Source organism: Aedes aegypti, chromosome 3, assembly GCF_002204515.2.
Source record: "Aedes aegypti strain LVP_AGWG chromosome 3, AaegL5.0 Primary Assembly, whole genome shotgun sequence".
Lineage (NCBI taxonomy): Eukaryota > Metazoa > Arthropoda > Insecta > Diptera > Culicidae > Aedes > Aedes aegypti.
In genome coordinates, this window is record NC_035109.1 from 380,375,659 (window position 1) to 380,392,859 (window position 17,201).

The 17,201-nt window shown below is 41.1% G+C and overlaps 2 protein-coding genes and 1 pseudogene across 2 annotated transcripts in view; 1 reads left to right on the forward strand and 2 right to left on the reverse strand.

Annotated features, from left to right (window-relative positions):
* Positions 1-2,312: 2,312 nt before the first annotated feature.
* On the reverse strand, positions 2,313-4,350 carry LOC5567453 (alkylated DNA repair protein alkB homolog 8). Its single transcript, XM_001657407.2, has 2 exons — positions 4,102-4,350; positions 2,313-4,037 (listed from the first exon to the last, which is right to left on the reverse strand). Exons 1-2 carry the CDS (start codon positions 4,207-4,209, stop codon positions 2,334-2,336), a joined length of 1,812 nt encoding a protein of 603 aa, XP_001657457.1. The 5' UTR covers positions 4,210-4,350; the 3' UTR covers positions 2,313-2,333.
* A 3,215-nt stretch (positions 4,351-7,565) lies between these two features.
* Positions 7,566-8,660, reverse strand: LOC110678408 (annotated as a pseudogene).
* A 6,874-nt stretch (positions 8,661-15,534) lies between these two features.
* Positions 15,535-17,201, forward strand: part of LOC5571915 (putative helicase mov-10-B.1) — a 49,698-nt gene continuing 48,031 nt past the window's right edge. The window contains exons 1-3 of the mRNA XM_021852888.1: positions 15,535-15,704; positions 15,762-16,055; positions 16,406-17,027. Coding sequence (XP_021708580.1) covers positions 15,683-15,704; positions 15,762-16,055; positions 16,406-17,027 — 938 coding nt within the window. The 5' untranslated portion in view covers positions 15,535-15,682. The remainder of the gene's footprint in view (positions 15,705-15,761; positions 16,056-16,405; positions 17,028-17,201) is intronic.

Below are 17,201 nucleotides of genomic sequence, written 5' to 3' on the forward strand. Positions count from 1 at the left end.
CTTCATCTTTTCGGATAGCCTCAGTTCTATTGAGGCACTTCGATCGATGAAACCTGTAAAGCATGCATCTTACTTTCTTACAAAAATAAGAGAGCAGATGTGTGCACTGGTCGAAAGATCATATAAGATTACCTTTGTATGGGTCCCCTCACATTGCTTAATTTATGGCAATGAGAAGGCGGACTCTCTCGCAAAGGTGGGCGCTGAGGAAGGTGAGATTTATGATAGAAGAATTTCACACGATGAATTTTTTCATTTAGTACGTCAAAGTTCTCTTCACGGTTGGCAAAGCGATTGGCTAAATGGCCAACTGGGACGGTGGTTACACTCCATAATTCCTAAAGTTTCCTTGCGAGCGTGGTGGAAAGGTTTGGATGTAAGTCGAGATTTCATTCGCGTGATGTCAAGACTTATGTCCAACCATTACTCGCTAGGTACACATTTGCACAGAATTAACCTCGCGCTGAGCAATATTTGTAATAGGTGTGGTTCAGGTTATGATGACATCGATCATGTAGTTTGGAAATGCCCGGATATGGACGCCTCCAGAGCGCAACTTTTGGATACCCTTGCGGCCCGAGGTAGACAACCCTATGTTCCAGTTAGAGATGTGTTGGGCACCCGCGATCTTATTTATATGGTCGCAATTTACGATTTTCTTCGCTTGTCCAGTATAAAAGTTTAATTCTTCTGTGTTCTCTTCTCCAGTTTTTTTTTCTGTGTTTTGTCCCTTGTATGTTGGATTGAGGATCCTGGCCATCCGGCAGACGAATACCGGCAAGAAATTGGTACCAACGCCACTACACGTTAATCGCGATACCACGATATACCTCCCGGATGTGCTGCAGAAAACCCTAAACCCAATCCTCACCATGTCCTTCCTTCCAAAAAATGTGACCATTAACCTCGAGTTGCCACGAGTACCCTGGCTCCTTCCCATACTAATCTTAGTACAAAAAAGTGAATGATTTGTAAACAATACAAAAAATGAATTTCGGCTCCGTAAAGCGTTAAACGCGATTGAGCCTCAAATAAATGAACTAGAAAAAAAAAAAGAAAGTTTTAGCGGAAAACGAATTCCTAAACATTTTCCATTTGGTGGGTCGCGAGGAGTATGCCAGACGGCTTGGTGGGTCGCATACTCGAAAAGTTTGGGAACCTATGCTCTACACACTTAAATTATTTTACGAATTCCTGTGAAATCTCAACAGCTGAACAGTTCGGTAAAATAAATTACCGGAGTACGGTAAATGTTTACAGTATTCCGTAAAAATTCACCGGAATCCGTTAAATTCCGACGAAGTTACGGTGTTTTATTTCACCGAACTGTTCAGCTGTTGAGTTACGGTGAAATTCACCGTAACAGCTTAGTGTGTACCATCACAATAAATACGAAAAAAATATTTTTGTCGAATTTACAACTAGCCTAATAATATAATATACGTACAAAATTGCCCCTTTTAGATCCCCTCCTGGCTACACCACTGGTCCATCACCCGAAAGGCTTTGGCGTTTTTCATATTTCGACATGTAGAATCTAACAAAAATAGTCCGGTTGAGAACCCCGTGTAACACCATCGTGACCTTCCCTTGTGAGATCGATCATTAGGGTACACTTGCTAGTTTCGAAAAATTGTTGAACAGACAAGGAAAGCGACTTTTTTCGTTAAGGATATATGAACGTAATGACCAATAAACACTTTTAACAAATAAAATTAACTAGAACTACTACTAAACAGCCTAATTTTGTTAAAACTTGACGACAATTGACATTTAAGACTCTAATCTTACGTAAAAGACAGGAGTAATCAGAATAGCACTTGAATGACAAATTATTCAAAACCATTTCGACACTACTACACAACTATTTCAAACAAATTCTGATGGAGCTGCTGATTTTCACAATGCTTCCTTTTCTCAGAAGCAAGGGAATATGGGCACTTTTCAAAAACTACCACGTCACAATACTAATAAAAAAACAGTGTTCATGTGGGCGCCATTGCCTAGTCCGTCTGAGTATTGGTCCTGGTAGAGGGGAAACTTGGCAAAAGCCAGACCGGGGGTTCAGCCTTGACAAGTTAAGCTGTCAGGCAGCTCCAACTGAATACCATACAAAAAAAAAAAAAAAAAGTTTCTTCACTTTAGTCATAATTCTAAAAAACTAATCGTTCATTTTTTTTTTTTCAACAATCAGGGCCCCTAAATCGAACTCCGCATCGGGCCCCAAAAACCCTAGCTACGCCACTGAGTCGTTCAACCCTTAACAATAATTCTCATGGAGAAATTTCGGATAGAATAACTACTACCCTTGGTACTAAACTCAACAAAGTCGTTCATTCTTTCCTAAAAATAACGCACCAATTGCCCTGATCGTAATAACTATCCTCAACGCTGATTCCCACAATTTTCCCACACAATTCCGCCAGTTCGCCCTCCTCAAACACGTGGTAATATCTCAGAAAAGTTACCTTCGTTTCCTTCTCCTGCCGTTCGACGTCACGCAGCTTCCAGGGAACCAACACATCCTGGTGCCGGAACTGCGTCCGATTGGTGTGCACCGGCAACGTAGTGTCCCCTTCGATCGGCTCCGGAATCTTCTCCGGTCGGTTCTGCTGCGATGTTGGCTTATTGTTCTGTTTGTTCTGGCGGAGATAGCTGGATTTTTTGGCGTTGGCCTCCTGATTCTTGGCCCACACGTAGATCAGAGCCCTGCCTCCGGGACGCAGAATCCGACACATCTCCTGGATGGCTTGCATTCGACGTTCCAACGATGCCAGATGATGAATTACGGCAATGCAGATACAAGCATCGGCGCAGTTTGATTTGAAAGGTAACGCAAGGCAGTCACATTGCACCACGTTGAATCCCCTTTCGGTGCAAACCTTGAGAAGGCCATCGCTTCGGTCACATCCCAAACCAATGACGTGCGGATTGAGGCCCAGATACTTGCCATTGCCACATCCGACATCTACCAGCACAGATCCGGGATTAAGCGATTCAAGGAAATTGGCGATTCGCGGCCATGGCGAGTGTCTTGTTTCGCTAAAGTGTTTCGCTATTTCGTTGTAGACTTTGTGGACATTTTCCAACTCCAGCTGGGCAGCGTTCTCTTTGATCCGATCGGCTCTTTCCTTGGATTCCTGCTGGTAGGTATCACACAAGGAACTAAACTGACACCGACAAGGGCCATCGTTGAGCTTACGAAACGTAAACGACACTCTGAGCTCACGTTTCCGGATGGATAGACTACTGTTCAAGCGGACAGTGTCCATCTTACGAGGCGTGATACCATGGGTCCATCCCAGCCTGCTTTCACCGGTCATTACCAGCAGAGACCTTCTGGGAAGATCCACGTTCAAGTGTCTACCTTCTGTGTTCCGGAAATCCATCACGATATCGCTGCCCAGAGAAAGAGAAATTATCGGATCCTTAAACGCACTATGCGTATCAACGTGCGGAGGAATGCCCTGTCCCGGTTCGTACCGATTGACCGTCATCTGCTCCGGAACATGCCACCCGAGTTCCGGATGGAGCGCTTTCAGCTTCACCCACAGCTCGTCGCACACGGAAGGAATCCTCCGTTCCAAGGGTTTGCTGCGATCCACGTTGTTCGTCCCATATAGGAACTCGAAACCGAAGTGCTTTACGCTACGATGCTTCATACTACCGTTTGTTTCCTCTTCCTGGTCCCAATCGATCGCTCCCAAAAGTTTCCCTTCTAAGCTCTCGTCAACGAAATCCGTTATTAGCACCAGTCCCGGCGGAAGAGCGTACTCCTCTGATTCACAACCCCGTTCCGGAAGTGCCAAACAGTACGCCATCAGCAGGACGCATCCATCCTGCCCGAGGGCGCTTATTCCGTTCATAGCTTCGTAAGTCGTTTTCGATTCCTGGACTGATCCAAATCTAAGATAGCAGTACGACTTACCGGCTGGAAATACGATATCCTCCACGGTCGTCCCATGGCGAAGGATCTCGTCGAGGAGCACCTCCTGCTGGAGACCGGTGGACAATCCGGCGTTGCAGATTACTACGCACTGCAACCATTAGAGAATAAATTAGAAGTCAACAACTTTACATAGAGAAAATGTCGATACAAACCTCGGTCGGGAGATCGCTGAACTTGAGATCGATTTCACGTGATATCAGCAGCTGGCAGCGCTTGATTTTCTTGTGAATCTTCTTTTCGGCATTTTTGGAAAGCACCATGGTACAAATCTGTACAAATTACAAGATTGCACAGGGAAATGAACGAAACGTAAAAATATAACACTATTTTTCGGGTAAATTCAGCTGTTTTCTGTTTTGTTTGCTGTAAACAAAACAGACAAACACGTGCGCGAGAGGGCGAGAGAGGCGCATTTTGTCTCTCTGCACTCACTTTTTCTTCATCAACATCCACGCTAACGATTTTTGAAACAAATTTTCTTATACACGACGAAAATTAAATAAACGGAAAAAAATGCTACAACGAGAATCAGGCTATATCGACATCAGGCAAGGGGTGGATCACTTTTTCACTGTACATCTAATGTACATCAATTTGCATCAAATGCATTTTTTCGACATTCACATCAGCTTAGCACTGGCCCGTACTATTGTGCCGTGCTATAGCAACGTGTCATTGTTTGTTGTTGAAGGTTCGAAATAGTGTCACTAGGTTTTACTCTGCCTAATGAATTAAACTTTTTCCTGATTTTCTGCAATTAACAACAAATCTGTGCGCTTTTTTCAAAGGGGCGTAACTGACAAAAATAAACAAAATGAGTTAGCAGCAGAAATGCAATCTGCTTGTTACGTAGTTTTTGAAAATACCACGCAATTTCAAATCTATATAATGTTTCATTAATAAAACATAAAAAACAGATGGGCGCAATTGAACTTTGAGTGAAAATGTCTTAGAGTGATGTTTCGCCCTTTGTTTTGCATACCAAACCAACAGCAGCAAAAGGGCTAATCTGGGAAACCAGTTCATTTTTGGGCACTTGGCTTTTTGTGTGTCTATTTGCACCAAACATATTCAATAATTGATCCATAAACTGTATTAATGATAGTAAAGACCACTGTTTCAATAGACCATTTCCGTCAGACCTTACCCCCTATTTTTATATTTTTCTTCGAAAGACGATTATTTTTAATGATTATTGACGCTTTCAGATCTAATTTATATGCACTCCTGATTTTATTGTAAATTTTTGAAAATTCGAGAATTTACCACATTTTGAGTAGTGCGGCACAGTTGTTTCAACCCTGTGGGTAAACAAAGTGGAGATTTTCCCACAACTTTCAAAACCCCTGCGCTGAGTGTTTGTAGATATGACGAAATGTCAATGTCAAATCAAGCACACGAGACGACACGACAAAATGGAGAAATCTGAGAGAAATCTGAGGTCCGATGGGCAAGCTGCGTTGTAAATGAAGCCCATCCTTTACTATTGTACTTATAACAAAAACTTTTACCGGAAGACGACTGCTAATAGACCGTTTTAAGCTTAGCAAGTGATGGAATTCTCCTTGGAAGCATTTCTGCAACGCTGCGGAACGTTTTCTACAAGAGGGGCATATTGGCCGGTTTGTTTTGAAACGTCAAGAATTGGACCGTTTGCAGATAACGTCTTGTACTCGCTTTAGAAGCTACCTGGCAAGAGAAAGTTGCATGCAAAGCATGATTAACTAAGTAAATAACACTTTGACACCAAAAACTGTATAAGTAATGGATTTGCCACTGCGATAGAGCAGTTTTTCCTTAGGGGGGCCTATACCTGTTCACCCTACCGTTTGATATCTGCTGTTTATGTCGTCAAGCTGTTCCGGAACCATATGACCAATGGATTATACATACTTCCCCATTTTACCACTCTCGTAGGTCTCCCCGAAAAATCTGCAAACGGTCCAATTCTTGACGTTTCAAAACAAACCGGCCAATATGCCCCTCTTGTAGAAAACGTTCCGCAGCGTTGCAGAAATGCTTCCAAGGAGAATTCCATCACTTGCTAAGCTTAAAACGGTCTATTAGCCTAGGGGGACGACACCAATCAATTTCGATTCAATTTTACGCACTACAACACTCATTTGTTTTGAATTACCAAGTTAACTACAGATTATTTTCATTTTATCGGATATGGATTCATTTTTTTAATTTTATCCATTTTCAGCACATTTTTTTGATTTTGTGTTTTTAATTTTGTTGTCTTCCCACCAAAATGATAAAAAACGAAAAAATCTTAAATTAACCGAAAAATCTAATTAAAATGAACAAATCGATTCCAAAATCGCCCAATGAAACTTTCAAAGTGTCGACATTATTGACAGTTCTTTCACAAGTAAACAAAACCTGCTGTCTCGGCGGCCAGCATCTTTAGTACCAGAGAATATGATTATACTAAACAAATAAGCTGGAAGTGTCCCGCGGCAGAGTTCCGACTGGCAAAGACATGTAACCGCGCCAGTGGCTTGGTTCGGAGAACCCCCGCCCCCGTAGTCAAAGAATAGTTCCTCTCCGGGTGAGGGATTTTGGCATCGGTGAACAACCCAGGTTTTTGCCACTGGTTCTGACGTCCAGCTGTTTTCGGGGGCCGAATTGAACCAATCTATTGAGGCATGTTCCTTGGCACCCACAAGCCACGAAGCATTCGAAGATAATATCCGAATTGTGGGAGAGGACAAGTGCATTCCCTCTGGCGAACTAGTTCCCTCCCAATGCACATCTGTCTCGTTCCGTAAGGATGATTCCGGGGAACATTGGCAATGCGCGCCATAACCGTATTCTAGGTCCCTCATGAGATCCTTGAAAGCATCGCTTGAGTCGTCTTCTTGAGGTTGATTTTCGATCAGATATTCCACATCAGAATCGACATGCTGATAGTTATCCTCCGGCTCGATTGCCCTTCTTCCATCAATGATCTCCACCACCCCACATCCCCGATTGTACGGGTCTCTCATCCTCTTAACCCTAGTCATGGACATGGCACGATTCCCGAGATTGACTTAAAATTCGCTTACCCCGAGATATCTCAACTTGAGCCAGCCCTTCTCTGCGTTGAAGAACACGTCGTGCTGTTTGATTATCTCGCCCTCGGAACCGATCAGCTGTTTGGCAATGGCCACCTTTCGCTAGAACGCTTCCGGACCGGCGATTTGGGCTTTTATTTCGATGTTGCGCGACGGAATGGATGCTTCCAGTGGGTTTCCCTCGGATAACATGGTAAGTGGGGTAATTTGGAGTTGAATTATTGATAGGACAAACATTTCAAAAGGGCACATCGACATTGGTAACAAACAAATTCTCTGATTTGTACCAGTATCATGAAAATCCTGTGAAATACACAAAATGTAATCCTGGAATCATGTGATGTAGGAATAAAAATCAGCGGTGCAGCCAGCATGGCCAACACGCTGAACTATGGCTGCCCCTATTTCGATTCTATCCTTTCTAATAATGTCCGGGCAGAAACGTTAAGCCAAAACTACGTCAGCAATATAAAAATCCATCATTATCGCGAACATGACAGTTTGCCTATATCATTGGAATAAAACACATTTTTTTTACGTTTTTCACTTTTTAATTTTACAAAAAGAATAAAGATACGAGTAAACCGTATATAATATAGCTGGTCATCGTCGGTCTCCTTCTTGGCCTGAAGTGTCTTTCTGCTATTGGTTGTAGCAATCACGGCCGTAGGAGGCAACCACGGTGTAGGAGTCAGAAGTGAAGCTAGAGCTGGCGGGGCGGGGACGATACTGTTGCTGGTGCTAACAGGGGCGATCTTCCACGGCCTGTTGTTGCCCTTTGTCGTTCAGGAAGTTGAGGTACTGGGTCAGACGGAGGACAGCAATCAACGTGACGACGTACTCTTTGTTATCTTCCTTTCGAAGGGATTTCAACTGCTTGTACACGGTGCGGTAGACGCGTCGGGCAACTTTGTTGGAAAGGCGTCCTACACTCTGAGCGGTGTGCAGGGCTGAATATTCTTAACCGAGATGGGAGCGTCATCATCATCGTCGCCTTCGCACTTCGGGAAGAGGTAGTCCAGTAAACACTCGGCCAGCTGAGCGGTGGTGTCCACGGCGCTCACGGCGATGCTTCCGTACTGGGAGGCCAGTACTTCGTTGGCTTTCTTCCGTGAGAGCTCTTTCAGGGAGGTGGCCTTTTGCTGGGAAGCCTGACGCAGTTCACACACTTTCTCGGTGTCAAACCGTGCCGAGGACCTTGGTATTTGCCTGATTGTAGATGTCCTGCAATTGTTCCTTGATGACTGGTGCACTCACCTCGAGGCGGTCAATGCCCTTGACCAGGGTTTGGTCGACCAGCTGGAGCAGGTGGTCGTACTTGTGCACCAGCGGGGTATGCTGGCACGGTGGACCACATCCTCGGCCGTTCCGGAGGCCCAGCTCAAAAGAGGATTGTAGTCTTTCATGTGTCCGTATACATTTTGCGTTTGCTGCCAAGTAACGCCCGTGCAGCTTGAGCATACGGTACCCGATGGGGCAACAGGCTCGACTGATCGTCTCCGGTCGAGCAGGATTCTCCATTTTCCTTCACTTTCTGATTCTTCTATTTCGATTTTCAGTAAAACTTACTTGAAACAATAAGTCGGACACTTTAGTCTTATCAATTCTTATCAATTTGAATATTAGTCACTCTGCGAAGTCCGGCAATCAAATTTTCTCCAACAGTAATTCGCGTCTACGAAGGTAATTACCACAGTTGACCCTATGCGTGAAGCTCCGATTATTTTACATGGCAAAGCATAGGAAGTCAATTTTCAAATGCTTCTAAAAAATTCAAAACACTTTTTAATTAAATTCTGTTAAGTGTACGGGGTTAGACTATTGATCAACTATAGAATCAGCAGCATATTGAGAAAAATATATAAAACTCAAAATTATATGCCTATAATGTAGCCCATCAAAAGTATATCAACATATACTGAAAAGATTTTAAATAACTATTGTAGTTAATTTTATATAAGCATTTGAAATTTCGCTTCCTATACCTTGCCGGGTAAAATTTTCGACGCTTCACGCATCGAGCAAACTTTTCCCAGATGGCAGCACCGTACCTTCGTACACTCGAATGCCGGTCACAAATCGCGACTACGAAGCTGCCGATGTTTTCTTTGGTTTTCTGTGAGAAAAACAAGGAGAGAGATATTTTTTGTTTTTTTTTTGCACGCACACGATGACAGTTCCTTATGAGGTTTTCCGTTGGTGCGAGTGGTTTGTAGAATCTCTTTTTGCTTCGTAGTAAAAAGTGGAACCGAAACAAAATAAACACCAAAATTTGACATTCGAGTTTTAGGGATGTCCATCGATTTTTGTCAATTCGATGAATTATTACAGATTTTAAGGGATTTTTTTGGATTTCATCGATTTTTGGTGATTTATTATCTATTTTATTTATTTCGTTGAAAAATTGACTAATATTAACATTTTTTGCCTAAAATGGGGATAACCTGCAAGTGTCGTACCCCTAGGACAAAAACTACCTTCAATGATCCATTGACTGTAGACAAATGATTAGCTAACCTGTGGAAATCGAATTTCCAACTATTTTGCCGTATTGCGAGCATCACAATAATACACAGCAAAGTATTATTGCATATCAAGCTACGACGTGGCGAGGAATGAAAATTCGGTTTTCTCACGTTGGTTACCATTTTCTAATGCAAAACAGATATTGAACAAATTGGGAATGTAATTATTCGGACTACAATATTTTGTTGACGTAAACTCGACCGTTATTCTCCGTTTATTACAAACTCAATTTCCATTTTCGATTTGAAATGTTTTGGATCCCCGCGGTTGTACTTTGCTGAACTTCCTTTTTGGACCTCTGAAAAAGTTGACGTAGTATGTTGGATCTCAACGATGGCGGTCATTTCGAGCTGCAATTTTTGTTGAAGAGCCTAGTCCACGGTGTGCCAGAAACCGTTATTAACACAAAAAATGTCCAAGAATTTGGCACCTACCATTCGAAAGATATAGTATTCAATAGAAATCCTTTATAAGAGAGATTCGCGGCAGCTGACATTTCTGTCAAAGTGTGAGCCAATCGAGCAGCGAGAGCTGTCAAAGTGTGAGCCAAACGAACATGCGTTATGTTTGTTTCGAACTTTTCTTGAGGAGTAATGTTATCCGCTTGAAATTATATCGGTAAAAGTAATTTTGCATGAAACAAAATAAAATGAAATATTTTTTTATTTTTTTTATTTTTGTCAATGCGATTTTTAGTTGTTGATTTTTTGGGCTGTTTATTAGTTTGAATATGTAGCTCAAAGATCTACATGGAGAAAAACGAAAATACTAGTTAGTGTACGAAATATTATTTTCTCAAAATAATATTCTTTTAATCTTTGAGAAGCTTATTATTTTATACCTTGTCAAGCTTATCCGTGATTTATTTTTTGTCGTGCTTATGTAGTGAAAGACGCTACCCTTGGGACTTTTCAAAATTTAATTTGATTTTGTTCGGTTCGGAATCAGAATCACATCGTGTTCCTAAGTATATCCTCGAAAAATTCGAGTTCAAGCAATTTATTTTACATTCGAGTGTTCAAAACCAGCATTCTATGTCGCAAGTGAAGCCCATAAAGAAAAACCAGAATGTGGAGAAAATAAATGCTCGCAGCGGATCAGCACTCAGCTCTTATCAGAGACGCCATCCCCAAAGGACATTTGTCTCAGAAAATTTGCCGCAGGAAGAGATTTTAAGCTCATAATGGGGTGAAATATGGAATTACGATCATGAAGGTATGTTCATTAATTAGAATCATATCGATGTTTCGTCATCATCCAAACTTTTGCAGATTATTTTGTAAAAGAGCTCCATTCCGGTCGCCGTAATCAAGTCGGAAACAATTGCGATTTTGATCGAAGCGGAACAGGTTGGAAGAAGCATTAATCATGAGTTGTAGAGACAGATTCACTAAGATATATTTATATGGAAATAAATAAGTTGCATGCGAAAATCGTTTTTCTTACATTTTCATTGACTTTGTTTACTGAAATTAAAGAAAAATGGCCTTTTAATTCATTGTGCATGATTTTAGAACTTTAAGCATTAAATGCATAATTCTCGAAAAATCATATACCATTATAAAAACCGTTTATACCAAGCAATGCTTAATACATTAAAATGCATGTGAATGAGTGAATAGACCGAATATGGTTTTAGAATGGTATTTAAGCTATCTAGTATATATTTTTTAAGCGTGTATAACGAAACAAAATATCTTTTGTAGCAATGAGGAAGTCATGTCCGTGTTACAATATTGTTCTCGACGCCGAGCAAAATCAGCACTTCTGGTCTGTTGCCAAATCTTTCCATTTTACTTCCGCTTATCTTTCTATAAAGGATCACTAGTATTCAAGCATCTTTCCTGTGAATTTTAAAATGTTTTAACGAGGGAATCGAAAGTTATCGTGATTTCAAGGTTTTGAGCTATTTTGGAAGGGATTTTTACATGCTTCACAATTTTCCCCACCAGTGCATCATTATTAATTAGTAAACTAGCCAAGCAACCATCAGCTTTGTATTAAGCAATCAAAACATATTGTGCTCTGCAAGATAAATCCACGTAATGCGATTATCTGAAAATGTCGATATACCGTCGCAGTGATAATGAAAATCACCAAATGTTTCAGATTTAGCCAAGTTGAAACATTTGCGTCCTTGAAGAACGAAAAAATCTTAGCCTACTTGAATTTTGACGTTGCGATTGAATTGCGCGCATATCTTCTGCGCGTTACCGCCGCCGCTGGATGTGGATTTAATATAAGCGCCGCAATATAATATCTAAGCATCTTCTCTGAAAGTTTGATATAATCTCATCGAGAAACTCAGAAGTTACAGTGATTAGTATATTTACCATTATTTCTATGAAGTTTAGATAAGAGCTTATTTATATGGCTTCGTTATATTAATGTACATTATTTACAAATAAAAATGGGTATAGGACTGACACTCGGTATTCAAAAGATATAGTAGTCAAGCATTTTCGTAGTAAGTTTGATAAAACTTTATCGAAAAACAACATAACTGGAGTACTTTGAAGTTTTGGACCTGTCTTTAAGATTTGTTTTTTCAGTCGTCTAAAATAATGTTCGCAAAACGCATTCTATCATTGCGACAAAAATTAACTCACCAGATTTATATTGAACTTGTATCGTTCTTTCAAGAAAGGCAGTGCTTCGTTACAGTATAAGCATGTTCATTTTTCATTTTGTTTCAATTTCGGCGTTTTGCTGGGCAGTGATTCGGTATGGCCCAAATAAGCATATTGGTAAATCTGAACAATTCGAAAGTGATTCCTTGTTGCTCAGTCGAGGATTGATTATCAACTGGTGAGACATTAGTGACAGCTATGTGAATCGTAAGGCGTCTTAAAGAAAATGATATACGGTAACTAAGTATAACTTACTTCGCAATTATGGTTTTCATTGAGCTAATATGAAATTCATAATAGCCTTATGATGTATGGTTTCATTAATGGAATGACTAATGAAAGCAATGAAAATCATAAGGCGCGCAATTTGTAAACATTTAATATGTTCACCTATATTTTTAATTATAATAGGGTCCTAAAGCCCTGTCCAAATTTTAGTGCCAAACGCTTAAGTTTAGGCCAAAAACACATGTTTACTCAATTTTATAATGTTTTCCGTTGGTTTAAGCCCAAAAACATTTTTTTTAGATTTTGTCACATCCTTTGGCTTGAACTCAAATTTTGGGTGTATTTTGTTTTGCGTGTCCCTTACGAAATGTCAGATAGGAACAATCCCAGTGGTCGAACTAAAACCCCTGTGGTGTTTTTGTCGACTAAGCGAACGTCAAACATGATCTTAAGTGTCAAGGTTCATTTATGGACCAAATTTTTAAATTAAAGTTTGAACATGATATAGCCATTATTTGAGCGGGAAAAATTGCTAAAGTAGTTACAGTAACATGCTTTTTCGTGTTATTAAATAAAAACAAGATTTCATTAATAATTTTAGGACCCAAATTGGGTAATTCCAAAGGTATGGAATTCATATTGACAATTCGAGTGACATTTAGAAGTTCGGCAGTCAAAACTTCGGCGTCGGCATTCTAATTTAGTGCTTCGCCGACGCATAAGGAATGCCTTTGTCGGTGTAGCACTTCGGTAGAATGCCGACACCGAACCAGGTCCGTCCCACTCAGGCTCAGATTGGGTACCACTTCTAGTACTGCATTCGGTCCCTCGGTAGTGCAAAAGGTTCCCAAGTTTGACAGATCGCAGTACACTTTTCACGGCATTCTAGATTACCTAATGAGCCATGAAATTTTGGGCAACTGCAAGGAACATAAAGGTCTTGAATTTGTCTTTGACCGAACTTCGGAGAACTTTTGTTGGTGATATTTCATTTCTCTTATTAACTTCGGTCTAAAGCAGGATGGAATTCGTTAATTAATTTGCCTGAGTGATCGATACTCACAGTTTTTTCATGTTGACAAATCTTCCAGTGTCTTGGCATGGGATGATGATGGTTAGAAAATCTTGCTGACGGTTAGAACGGTTAGAATCGGATTTTTGTGAAAATTCGTGGAAATGCAAAAAGAAAAAGAAGAAACCTGACGGATCATCTCGCATTTTGTTTTGATCTGCGTTTTCTTTCAATCTTAATTTGGGGAATGAAATAAGAATAGGCCTATTCAAATGACGTCTCAAATCAGCTGATCGGGAAGCACTTTGACATTTCTTCTATGAAAATGACAGGCCCGTGTTAGCACCGGTCCTCCTCCAGGAGGACCTCCACCGATGTAAACAAATGCATAGACGGATCTGTCAATGAGAATATATACTAAGGTGTGAAAGAAGAAGCAAAGGCTATGTATTAGTAAAGAGAAAAAACGTAAACAAAAATAACTACGTCACTAATTTACATGGCTTCTTATGGCAGCTCGCTCGCTTGTAGTAGTGAAACATTTTGCACCGTACACGGATGTCACGCACACTAAATGCTTCTTCCTCACCTCGGTATATATTCTCATTGCGGATCTGTCGCATGAAAAGGCCGTCGTCCACAAATGCAAGAGCTGTTCGTTTAGTTAAAAACAACCCCCCCGCGAAGTGACAGATAACACAATTTTCACGTACTTACTTTCAACGTAAACAATGGGGCCGTCCACCGCTGCCGGCACAATTTTTCACTATGGCAGATCGGAATTTTGTTTCGTTGTTGACGGGTGCAAAACAACGAATGGAATGAAATGAAATAAGGGCGAGTCTGGTATTTTCGTCTGCCAATGGAAATAAATTTAATAAAATCACCAAGTTTGAGCACTAAATGAACTTAAGAGCGTACCAATTCGTTCGGTGAAAAGATTAAATGACGTGTTAGTGCTTTGTTTTGCGGAAAAGTAATCTATAAGAAATTACTTACAATACAGCCTAACTGATTTGTGGATCGCTTTTATGCCCTCAAAAGAAAGCGCTGGCCGTAACATAAAATAAAACGTTGGCGTGGATGTCATTTTGTGTAAACATATTTAGATCGGAAAAAATCAACATGGAAATAAGACCGTGGATAAGTCCATTGGATGAACTATCCAGCTTTTTAAAAGCGGTAATGGCTGCCAAAAGTTAGCTTACTTTCTGGTAGGGATCCAACATATTGACGTTTGGCTTTGGTCCGGTCAATTGACTTGTCAATTTTGACACTTTAACGGGTCACGTAGATGCTTTCCACGTGTTCCAGTCAAGTGTCAAAATTCTTGGACTGAGTGGATAAGTCCATATCAAGCGACCCAAGTCAAACGTCAGATCACCAGATCCCTTTTTGTAAAAGTGGGCTAATTTTTGGTGATATTAGCGTTCGTAAAAGCGGGATACTTCATCCAATAAGCTTATCTGATTGAAACTTAGGTGGTGAGTATGAGTAAAAAAGTGTTCAAATCCGCAAAAGAAAATGTACTGCGAGTTGATATGATCTCAGATTGATTTCAAGCTTATAACTACAGTCGATTTCCCATAAACTAGTGATTATCGTAAATATCTAAGGGATGATTCAAATATTACGTAACGAAGAAATTTGCCAATTTAAACTCCCTCCCTCCCTGAAGTAACAGGTTTCATATGGAAAATTTCATTTTATTGTATGGACCGAAACACTACAAAATATCCCTTACCTCCCCTTGTTGTGTTACGTAATATTTGAACGATCCCTAACAAATTTGTCTTGCTTTGAATTGCCAAGTGGTCAAAAAATAATTTCGTAAGCAAAGGAACGGTTACTATAAGCAACTTACAGCATGCGGACCACATCACACCACTATTCAAAACTCGCTCGAGGGCCATACAAAATCTTCCCGATGACCATACAAATCCTTTTAGAGAATCGCTATTTGGTGATCACTCGTTAATAATGATGTTACAAATGCCAAACAAAAAATGTAAAACTTTTTTTATGTCCATCAAGCATAATTCTAGCTTACGCCCTATTTTGAGCACATTCCATGATTTCATTGAGTTTGACAGTACCACGGACCAAAATTTTTCGGTACATTGACGTTGTACTGCAGCTGTCATGATGCTCCCGGGTTGGTTAAAAAAGCCTTTCTCAGTTTCGTGTCCTCCGCTTAAAACCAAAAATTTAATGCAAAAAACCTAAAAATAATCCGAAAAGTGCAAACTGCTGCCGCCGGAAACTTTCTCTAATTATGCAGAACAACACGAAGAAAGGTAAGCAATTATTTTCAACTGATTCAGGCGGCATATGTAAAGCGATTCCCTTTCTAGCCAGCGTAACCGAAATCCTGAGCAATGTGCTGGACGTTTGCCACGGCGAAGGTCTCCTCGCCCCGGACGGAACGGTGGACTCCGATGTCGTCTTCCGTCGGTTTACCGCCGAAGTCTTCCGGCAGTATCGCCAGGATGTGCGGCTTCGGGAGTTCCAAGCGCTGATGGGTCGGTCCAGCTTCGTGACGGAAGCTATTCCAGACCAAAAACAGTACCGGATCAATGTGGAGAAGGTTTTAGCCGAACGGAAAAAGAAGGAACCTGTTGCGGAGAAGAAGGAAGCAGCTGAGAAAGGTAGGAGGGATTGGTTTCGATTCTGTAACATTCCCCAGAAATCCACTCACTAGAATTGCATTAAAATGATAATTGAGATTTTTTCTCAGAATGTATCATTCCCCAGGAAAACAAGGGGGTGGGAACAAAACAAGGTTCATTACATTGCAGGGCTGGTAGCCGGTCTCTATTTTCATGTGAGTCTTTAAAACTTTGGACGTTTTTGTAACTTGTCGAACCCGATAGAGTAGTTCAATCCCTTAATACCCAAGTGTCCTTAACATCCCATTTTCGGTACGGTTTCTGGGGAATGCTATAGAATCGACTTTTCGTTGATCTGAAAAAGTTGAAGGTATATTTCTTATCCACAGAAGCAGGAAATAGTAACCAGGAGAGGAAACCTTTCAACATGAATCCCTTCCTGTCCAGCCTTGAAGACTGTTGCTTAATTGATGATGAGACGTACCTGGAAAAGATTTCAACGGGTGTTGAAATGACCTATGCCATCACCGTCAGTCGTCCGATGGATCCGGGCCACTCAGCGCAAGGCTACAGCTGCCTAATTTGCCGGGAGAACTTCCGAAGCGCCATGGGCTACCTACATCACATTTCAACCCATGGTCAGACACTGACCATTCAGGAAAGTGCCATTCTTCGACGGACGAAAAGTGCCCTCAATGTGACGCTTCTCTACGACGAGTACCAGCTGATGTCCACCTTGAAGCTGGCCAATCCGGAGGGCAATCAAGTAATCGTCAACGGAGTCTACATCTACCACAAGCAGTTTGAGCTGTTTCCGATTGATTTGCAAGAAATCGTGTTGGAACCCGGAGAGTCTCGGGGGTTTTTGATCCAGAACCGCTTGCTGGTGAAGTCACCGGACAAGTATTCGCTGCTGATTACGTACCGTCGCGGCGGAGACCAGTGGGATCTGCTTGAGCAGCATTATCTGCGAGTTTACGAGGTCAAAGATTTTTCTCGGAACCAAGAAAGGTATGTTGGTCCAAGAATCTTTAACCCATTGACTTTAGAGACTTGGTCACTATTTTAAAGCAATTCTCCAAAAGATCTCTTTTTAACTAAAATCTGTCTCTAAAGTCACTTTTTCATACTTGTAGAAGCAGGTTTGTCCTGAAATTCCACCAGTTATTTAAGGAAATTCCAGAA